Raw genomic sequence first — 9,025 nt, 5'->3', positions numbered from 1 at the left:
AAATATGGAATATGACAGGGAATGAACTTGATTATACAGGTGCAGTACGTGAGAGTGCCACATGGCGACGGTAGATAATCTTTGACAGCAAGCAGTCGCTATGGCGGGGAGCATCGAGGCCTGGTACTATGGGCTGCCGTACGTCACGCGCTTCTACCTGTCGGTTTGCTTCGGCTCGACGTTATTGAGCACGCTAGGCTTCCTCAACCCACAGTCGCTGTACCTGGATTTCGACTTGGTGTGGCAACGTTTCCAGCTCTGGCGTCTCACCACGTGTTTCATGTTCCTTGGGAGCTTTAGTTTCCCCTTCCTCATGCAGCTCATGATCCTGTACGGTAGAAATAATAGCGACTGCTATCCATGCTGCTACTCTGTAGACTATTACGCGGACTCCTGACTTATTCGCTAACGTGGATGTTGATGCAGAACTAACTATTCTTCCCGACTGGAGGAGGACCCTTTCCCGGGGGGTGGTGGCCCCACGGCTGACTACGCCTTCATGCTCTTCTTTGGAGCCGCTGTGCTATGGGTGAGTGAACAGAAATTTCTCAGTGGCGGCTAGTTGTCTTTGCCGGACCGGGCCTTTGAAGTTCATGATGCTAACGCTGCTGGGGTTGTTACATGCAGGTGATCGCGTTTTTCATGAGCATCCCGTTCCTGGGCACGTCGCTGATTTTTATGATCGTTTACGTCTGGAGCCGTCGAAACCCGACAGCGCCTGTTGCCATTTGGGGTAAGTTGACGGTGAATGCGTCAGACGTGTTACTGAGTTGTCGCTGGCTGCTATTGATTGCTGTTGCAATGCTGACATTTATGTTGTACTTGATATTCGCAGGCTTCCGCTTCGACGGGCTGTATCTGCCGTGGGCTCTAATCGCCTTCACGGTGCTCGTCGGCGGCAACCCGATCATGGACGTCTTCGGCGTCATCGCCGGTCACTTGTACTACTTCCTGCTAGAGGTGCTACCAGCAACCAAGGGCTGGAACTTGCTGCAGACTCCGGCGGTGTTGTACGTGTCCCTGGATATATTGTGCTTAACATTTACATTAGATCTAATGGAATTTGCTCTTATTTTTTTTTCATGCAGCACGAACTTGTTCCCATCTCCACAGGTCGCTGCTGGTGGAGTCCCAATTATCGGCGCTCGGGGTGCGGCTGGACGCGGCGCTGTTCCCGGCACTGGTGGTTATGCCTGGGGAACGGGTAGACCCTTGGGTACGGAATAAGACGATAGTTGCTTCAAGAGCCTAATAGGAGAGAACAATGCAATAGTTGCTTTGAGAGCCTAATAGGAGAACAATTGAGCATCCATATTATGTGCTGACGATATACTTCTCTGGCTCACTTCAAAATAAATAGAAACACCGCAACGAGGACGAACTTTATCTCCAGAATCCGATGCATTATCAAAAACCACCAGCTTAATTAAAGTCTATCATCAACGTAAAATTAACGTGAATACTACGAAGCCAATATACAAAGTTCATCTGGTAAAGAGTGTGATTACTTTTTTTTTTTTTAAATAAATACTTTTGCACGTGTTATTCTATGAAATAACTGCATGCCACAAGCACACGGTTGCAAATTCTCTCCTCATACCTCATTGTTTAATCTTCTGCGTTTGCTTAGGCATTCATATATCTACACTCTCGAGAGTGCTCTCAGGCACCCCTTGAAAACGGAATAGTACATATCGAGAAATCATACATGAGCGTTTGTGTTGAACGCTTAAGCGACCGAGTCGAGGTAGGTTAATCAACTACACCAACTCGTAACTTTAAGTAAGCAGCCAAAGAATTACCGAAAATGGCAAGATCGTCACAGCGGCCGAGTCCCGTAAGTACATGTACCATAATATGGTACATATTATGTAAAGGTCGTACTGTAGTACATGCTTTGGAGTTTATGAAGAGGAACGATTACGCGGTGCTTGAGAATTGCCAAAACTGGGTGACCTGCTTTTTTTTGAAATATGTAGGGATGGTATTTGGGGCATTTTGATGTAACAGTCGGATCATATGTACCTTATTCCAGTAAGAATGGGGCGGTTAGTAAAAATGATAACAACTATAATACGATTTTAGTCTCGATGCTTTCAGCCTGAAATGATGGCTCCACTATTTCCTGCAGACAGAGTATTGGTGCTAGAAAATTCAAGACTGTAAGTAGCATTTTATTTGTGTTTTTGGAACTGTATCATTAAAATGCCTCTAATTGTATAACTTAACTTTTCTTTCGCTGCCTACAAATACGGCGGTAGATATAATCCTACCGACAGTCTATTCTCACGATCTCCTGTGCCACGTTTACATGAGTAGTGATATGCCACGTAGCTTAGAAGGGGGTGGATATTGCGGCTCTGAACTTGCGTCGAATAAGGTTAGCCCCTTCGTTAGTGGATCAAAATTTACTGCTATTTTTTTCATGGTTCATAAATGACAATTCCACGTCTAGCCTTTTAAATCGTGGTTAATTATGCGGTGCGAACGATATACCACGGATAGTAATATTACTATAGTTTAATTCTAGCTAGTAGGAAAAAAAAACCGGAATTCAAAGGCTATTGTAAGACTACTTCAATTGGGTACATGTACAAGTTGATAGTGGGTACTGTATCGTCTGTGCACTTTCAATGCGTACAACTGTTTACGGAGTCCCAACGTTCGTGCATTCTATGTCTCTCTCACGCTCAGATTTTTCACCAATAGTATTAAATTCCTTTTCCTTTGACCAATCACCATTGACATGTGGACCACAAATCACTCTTTTTCATCCAATTATTCTGGTGTGATTACGTTGTCCGAAGTATACGTTGTTCAGGGTACAACCAGTGACCAATCGCGCCTCAGAAATTCACAACAAAAGTGGCAGGTCAAAGCGAACAGCACCGACGCTCCCTTCTTCCACCTACTAGAAAGTGTATGGCGGCGGAGCATCAGCATCAGCAGCAACAGCAGCAGCAGCGCGGACCTGGCATTGATGGCATGAGTGTGAACTATCCGGTCGAGGAGGCCACGTTCTCCTCGACGCCCTACTCCGCTGCCCAAGTGCAGCGCGAGCAGATGCAAATGCAGTTCCAGCAGCAACTGCAAGCGCAACAACAACACGTGAACCAGCTTCAAATACAGCAGTCAAGCATAATGGAGGATATCGGACCAGCATCTTCCACTCTCATGCAGATGCACGGCGGGAGCACGAGCGCGGAGATGCCAATTACAAACGTTTCGATGCACCATGGAATGCACACACGAAGCTCGGACGCTGCAGCTGCAGGGAGGTTCGTGAGTACGCTGCAGTCGCGGCAGCAATCCAACGTGAAGCGAGGAGGAACGGTGATCACCGGGGGCGACGAGGGCGTGCCGCAACTCTATAAGACCAGCAAGATGCGGCGGCCCGAGTTGTGGCAGTTCATCCGGCTAGTGGTACCGGACCCACCGCATATCGCCGCTGGACGCACGTACACAAACCAAGACGCGAAAGAGGCGTACTGCTTGAAGTGCAAACGTATAATGCACTACAATACGGGAAGCAGCAACAACGTCAGTCGCCACATGGCAAAGTTCCACGCAGCCGATCTGGCGAGTTACGCGCAAAAGATGGCGGATAAAAAAGTGAAGAACAAGAAGCAACAGCAGGATCGACCGACGTATGTACAGCCGAGCACGGGCGGAAGTGAGTTGGCCAGTCCAGGAGTGGGTCACAAACGGAGACGGACCGAGACGATGACGCCCACGTCAGCAGGCATCACAGGTAGCAGCATTTCACCAATTGTTGCGCCTCGGCTAAGTTTGGATGAATTGCGTGCAACGGGAAACGAACTCAGCAGGGAGGAATTAACGCAGGAAGAAACAGAGCAGCTAAACGCGATAGTAGCGCGGTGGGTAGCCAAGCATCACCACCCGTTCACCATTACTGAAGACCCCGAATTGCAGGAGTTGCTCCACTTCGCGGCGACATTACGCAAACCAATCAAGCTTCCTCCACCGAGTTCTGTACGAGCCTCAGTTCAGTCACTCAGCGCTCGCTCGCGGATGGATGTGATGCGCCAGATATCGAGCGAGGTGCTGTTCTATTCCATGGCGTCTGAAGTCTGGATCACCGCCGAGCGCGACATTTTTGTGTCGTTCAGTATTCACTACCTCACGGAAAATTTCGAGCGTCGACACTTCACTATCGATGTGCGAGAACACAGCGGTCACCAAGTGTACTCGTACGAGACCAAGAAGGAGATGCTGTATACGCTGATTGCACGCTGGAATCTGGATCCGCGGTATTTAAGCTCGATGTTGTGGCAGTCCCAGCCCCGCGTTGACGCAACCGTCAATAACCCCATGCAGCCACGCACACAACAGGCCGAAAGTGCGGCCCACGGATTCGAGATCATGTTGGCCCCTCTACTGCATGGTCCGAGAGAGCTCAAAGCGGATGGCATGCAAATGTTCTTCTTTGATGAGATGGTGAACAGTGCTGTTGCTAGTGTACCTCCTGAGTACCAGGCTTGCGTACAGTTCGTACGTGACCAAGTTACGCTCTTCCGGGACCTCGCCTTCTTCTTGACCAACCATCCGCGTGCAGTGGTGCGACTTGGCAAGCTCATGGCTGGAACGAGTCAACAACGCCTCGTGACGGACTCGAAGGCGAGCTGGCTTAGTACTCTCGATATGCTCAAGCGTTTGGTCAAGAAACGCGATGCGATCCACGACTTTTTCGCGTACGTTGACACCAGTGAAGGTCGCACCGAGTTCCAGAATACCACGTCATCTTCGTCACCGCCAGCAGAGAATAGTGGCATGCAGCAACAAGAGCCTACAGACGAGCAATGGTGTGCGATCGAGTGCCTGTTGCAGCTGCTCCAGCCGTTCGAAAACGTCGCACTAGCCATCGGCAAGGAGAAGTACGCCGCATCGTCTCTTACGTTCCCACTGCTGAAGTTTCTGAAGCGAGATTTAGAGAAATTGACAAACTTCCAGCGGGTTTTTGCCAAGTACTCAGCTAGTTTAGAGGGAGGCAACGAGAACCAGGAGTTCCAGGCTCATACGCAAAACATCGCAACGCAGTTGGAGACTGTGCGGAACTTCTTGTATACCGAGTTCAAGGCGCACTTTTCCCGAGCTTGTGGAGAGTTGATGTGGGTCTCGCAACTGGACCCGCGCTTTGTGCGCATGAAGTATCTAAGCGACGAGGAGCGAGAAGTGTGCAAGGCGCGGCTCATCGACCAGTGCTTCGTGCTAGCTAACTTCAACCAGATCATGGCTAATCAGCGCCTCAAAGCGTCCGCCGCAGTATCCGCTGACGTTACCGTAAGCACGGGTCTTGATCCTTCCAGCGCAACTTTCCTCGACTTTCAGACTGGGATGCAGTCGACGCGGGAAGACCATGATACTAACAGCTTCCTGCGTGAGCTGCTCTTCGACGACGCTCACGACGACCCTGCACTAGTGTACCAGCAACAACAGCAACAGCTTCTGCATCAGCAAGGACAACTAGGTGACTCGCTTGGCCCTGTGTCCATCACAACCGGAGAGGGAGGTTCCACGTCACCCTCGAATGCTACTACTGCAGCATACATGGAGCAGGAGGCGCTACGAGCTCAAGTAGTGGACGAAGTGAAGGCGTACTTTGATGCCGTGGCTGTCGCGAAGGTGACAGCCATGCGCGACCCACTGAAGTGGTGGAGAGACAACACGGCCGCGTTCCCTCTACTGGTGCCTCTGGCCAGACAATGGCTGAGCTCTGTTGGGTCTGTACGGCCGTCCGACGTGGTGCAGATCGGGGCCGGCACACATGGCGACCTGACCACCACATCCACGACACAGGGTGTGCAGGTGAACGCCACTACGGGCGCCGCGCTGCCCTACGGCACGCACGCCGTCCACTCCGAGCCGGAACTTGTGCGCGACATCATGTTCGTGCATGACAACTGCTAGTCAAATACTAGTAGACTAGTAGATACGCTCGTTTCACTGGGCAAAATCACAATACGCTATTAACCAATAGTTTTCCTTTTGATGTCACTCTTTTTATCCAATCACATAGCCACTATTCTGGTGAGCCGCGCTGGGTTTGGTCACTCTGCAATTGGAGGGGGAGCTGCTACGCTGCCACCAAGGCTTAGAGCCTATCACGATGCCGCACCCGCGCTTCCCCAAGATCGATGTCCAAGAGCTGCGTGATGACTTCATCCGCTTTGAGCTGTCGGAGACTGACGCTAGTGTGGCGAACGCCATCCGCCGTGTCATGATCTCCGAAGTGCCGACGCTGGCCATTGACCTGGTGAGTATCGAGATCAACACGTCGGTCATGACGGATGAGTTCCTGGCGCATCGTCTGGGTATGATTCCGCTCAACTTCGACGGCGGCCTCGAGAACTTCCGCCAGCGCTTCGTTTACTCACAGGACTGCGACTGCGATGAGAATTGCCCCAACTGCTCAGTCGAGTTCACACTGGACGTGATAGCCGACAGCGGCGTGTTGTCCGTCACGAGCGAGGCGCTCAAGTCCTCAGACCCGTACATTCGCCCTGTCAATTTCTCGTCCGAGGAAGAGCTCAACAACACACAGGACACTGGCGTTATCATAGCTAAGCTTGGCCCCGGACAGAGACTACGCCTTTCGGCCATCGCCAAGCTCGGCATTGGCAAGGAGCACGCCAAGTGGTCTCCCGTGGCAGTCGCCACGTACATGTACGACCCCATTATTACGCTCAATCAAGCCGTGCTCAGCACGTACTCGCCTGAGCAGAAGGCCGAGCTTTACAAGAGCTGCCCCACGGAAGTGTATGAGACGGATGAGAATTACGAGCAGGTGAGGATGAAGAACTGGATGCTAGAGGAGAGAGGTGATTGTTGATATTGTTGAGTTTTGCTGCAGTTCACGGTAGGAGACGCGATGCGATGCATGTACTGCGACGAGTGCGTCAAGCTGGCAGACTCGTTTAAGGACAACCCGGAAGACGACTCGGCTGTGACGATCCGAATGCGGGAAGACAAATTCATTTTCTCCGTTGAGGTGCGTTGGAACCATGACGACTACAGTACAGCTTGTAGGTTGTTTGTATCTCATCTCCTACTTGCATTAACTTGTGTAGACAACGGGTCAGCTGAAGCCCGAGGAAGTGGTGATCTGCGCATTGGATCTGATTCGCGAGAAGTTGTCATCACTAAAGCACCAGTGCTTGGAACTGAGCCAGGATGACCAGGGCTCGTCAGCACCGATCACGCCGTTTGGATAAAGAGGAATAATCGCAACAGGGTGTGTATCTAACCAACGTTGAAGTTGCTGAAGCTGATCGACAGGAGTGCTACACGTTGCCAGCTATCCAGCACAGACAGCACGAGATTCCAGGTTTGGTCACGCCCAGCTAGTGCAGCTTCCGCCGATAGATTTAAGCTGCTGATTGCGTTTTTACCTTTTTTTTATTCATACAACTGATATTCCAATGCACTTGTGTACTTCTACATCCTCACGAGTAGTGTGGCAAGATCTCAACGCTTCCGCCTAGTGTCTGCGAGCTTTCCACCAACGCCGACGTGGCGTCTCCGTCTGGGTTTGCGCTGGTGCGAAAGCATCAGTGCAGAGTTAGACCCACTACATTCATCGAATCAAGATCATTTTGTACCTTTGGTCTACGTCGAGTTCCTTCGCGTCTTGGTTATCACATAGCGTTCCGAGACGTGAAGACTTGTACACTTGCAGCAAGTTCCCAAGCAAATCTGTAGGGTGGACATCACCTTTCGACACACCTTGGCAGGCACACAAGAACGCTATGTTCTCGTGAAGCATACTCACACCACGCTCAAACCCAACACTGCCGTCCGGGTAGAGCGTGTGGCACCCAGCTCCCTCACGTGTGTTTCCAATGGTCGAAAACGATCCGTTGAACTCCATCGGATGTGGGTATGTGATCTTCAGATACTTCACGAGGCAGTGCAGCAGATGAATCACTTTGCCGAGCGCTGCAGCAACCACTTCTGGTGGAACATTCTCATATTTGCCAGACTTCGGTAGTGGCAGTCCCACGATCGTTCTGAAAAAGATCGGGACATTCATCCGTGCTTTCCGTTGCCTCTGCTCCTCCGAAACACCCTCTCGCTCATCAGGCAGTCCACTTAACGGATCGTCCTCATCTTCGTCCACGTTTCTCTCGTCCTCCGGAGTCAAGGCAAATAATGCAAACAGCTCAAGAAGTCTATCACCCCGAACTTTTGCAGCATTCTACCATCGAACCAGGAACGCATAAGTAACGTTTACTTCAAGCATCATAGCTTTGTCATACCTCGTCGGCCCATTGAACTTGGTAGTCGAGACATTCGAGTATGGGGGCATGGAAGCTCTCAGCCCGTTGATTCTCCTGCTGCAACTTTAGCTGCGCCTCCGCCATGTGCACAGTGCGTTCCTCTAGCCGGGAGGTTCGTTCCACGACCGCGATCCGCTCGGAGCAGAGCTGTTCGCGCGTCTTCATGACCTTCTCAGCCAGCTGCTCCACCTGTTTCATGCATCTATCTAGACGCAGCTCAGCTTCCACCAACGCACTCTTCGTCTGCAGCAAAAGTGGTAAAACATAAGAAGAATAATTTCTCAAATGCGGAATTGTCTCGTGACGCACCCTCAGTGCGAACTCGGTCTTTTTACGTAACACCGCCACGTCCGCCTGCAGCGCGGCTAGCATTGTGCGACGCTGCTGCAGCATAGCAGACGTGCAACTCGCGCAGGAGAAGACGTCGCGCCTCCTGTGGCACAGCGCACATTCGCTCTTGTCCATGTTGATTATCAGACGGAAACAAGACTTAAATTATTTATTTTATTCACTTTTTTTTTAAGGGTTCAAAGTTTTTGAGAAATGATGAAGTACAAAATTCTTTTACATTTTTTAACTCGCAATTCCTGTAAGAACCCGCCACTCTTGGCATAGTATGGGCGAAAGAGCTGGATATTTGATCCAGCTCTTGCCACTGTCGCCATGTAGAGGTCCGTAAAAAAGAAATAGTCTAGCAGGTTTTCCAACCGAGAACTTGGCATGCTCGT

At 50.7% G+C, this 9,025-nt stretch overlaps 3 protein-coding genes across 7 annotated transcripts; 2 read left to right on the top strand and 1 right to left on the bottom strand.

Moving 5' to 3' along the window:
* The first annotated feature begins 13 nt into the window (after positions 1-13).
* On the top strand, positions 14-1,376 carry PPTG_13363 (hypothetical protein). Its single transcript, XM_008908978.1, has 5 exons — positions 14-330; positions 427-529; positions 628-733; positions 836-1,010; positions 1,089-1,376. Exons 1-5 carry the CDS (start codon positions 101-103, stop codon positions 1,225-1,227), a joined length of 753 nt encoding a protein of 250 aa, XP_008907226.1. The 5' UTR covers positions 14-100; the 3' UTR covers positions 1,228-1,376.
* A 4,690-nt stretch (positions 1,377-6,066) lies between these two features.
* Positions 6,067-7,466, top strand: PPTG_13362. 2 transcript variants are annotated; one of them, XM_008908976.1, is made up of 3 exons: positions 6,067-6,805; positions 6,872-7,009; positions 7,089-7,466. In XM_008908976.1, the coding sequence occupies exons 1-3, from the start codon at positions 6,128-6,130 to the stop codon at positions 7,230-7,232; spliced, it is 960 nt and encodes a 319-aa protein (XP_008907224.1). In that variant the 5' UTR covers positions 6,067-6,127; the 3' UTR covers positions 7,233-7,466. The 2 variants fall into 2 exon arrangements, with proteins under 2 accessions (XP_008907224.1, XP_008907225.1); XM_008908977.1 differs by having other exon boundaries at positions 6,067-7,009.
* On the bottom strand, positions 7,301-8,814 carry PPTG_13361 (hypothetical protein). 4 transcript variants are annotated; one of them, XM_008908974.1, is made up of 4 exons: positions 8,607-8,814; positions 8,277-8,540; positions 7,620-8,215; positions 7,301-7,554 (listed from the first exon to the last, which is right to left on the bottom strand). In XM_008908974.1, the coding sequence occupies exons 1-4, from the start codon at positions 8,760-8,762 to the stop codon at positions 7,464-7,466; spliced, it is 1,107 nt and encodes a 368-aa protein (XP_008907222.1). In that variant the 5' UTR covers positions 8,763-8,814; the 3' UTR covers positions 7,301-7,463. The 4 variants fall into 4 exon arrangements, with proteins under 4 accessions (XP_008907222.1, XP_008907220.1, XP_008907223.1 ...); XM_008908972.1 differs by having other exon boundaries at positions 8,277-8,814; XM_008908975.1 differs by having other exon boundaries at positions 7,301-8,215.
* Between the last annotated feature and the right edge of the window lie 211 nt (positions 8,815-9,025).

Source organism: Phytophthora parasitica, assembly GCF_000247585.1.
Source record: "Phytophthora parasitica INRA-310 unplaced genomic scaffold supercont2.32, whole genome shotgun sequence".
Lineage (NCBI taxonomy): Eukaryota > Oomycota > Peronosporomycetes > Peronosporales > Peronosporaceae > Phytophthora > Phytophthora nicotianae.
Note: the sequence above shows the minus strand (reverse complement) of the source record. Positions and strands in the feature narration are given on the sequence as shown.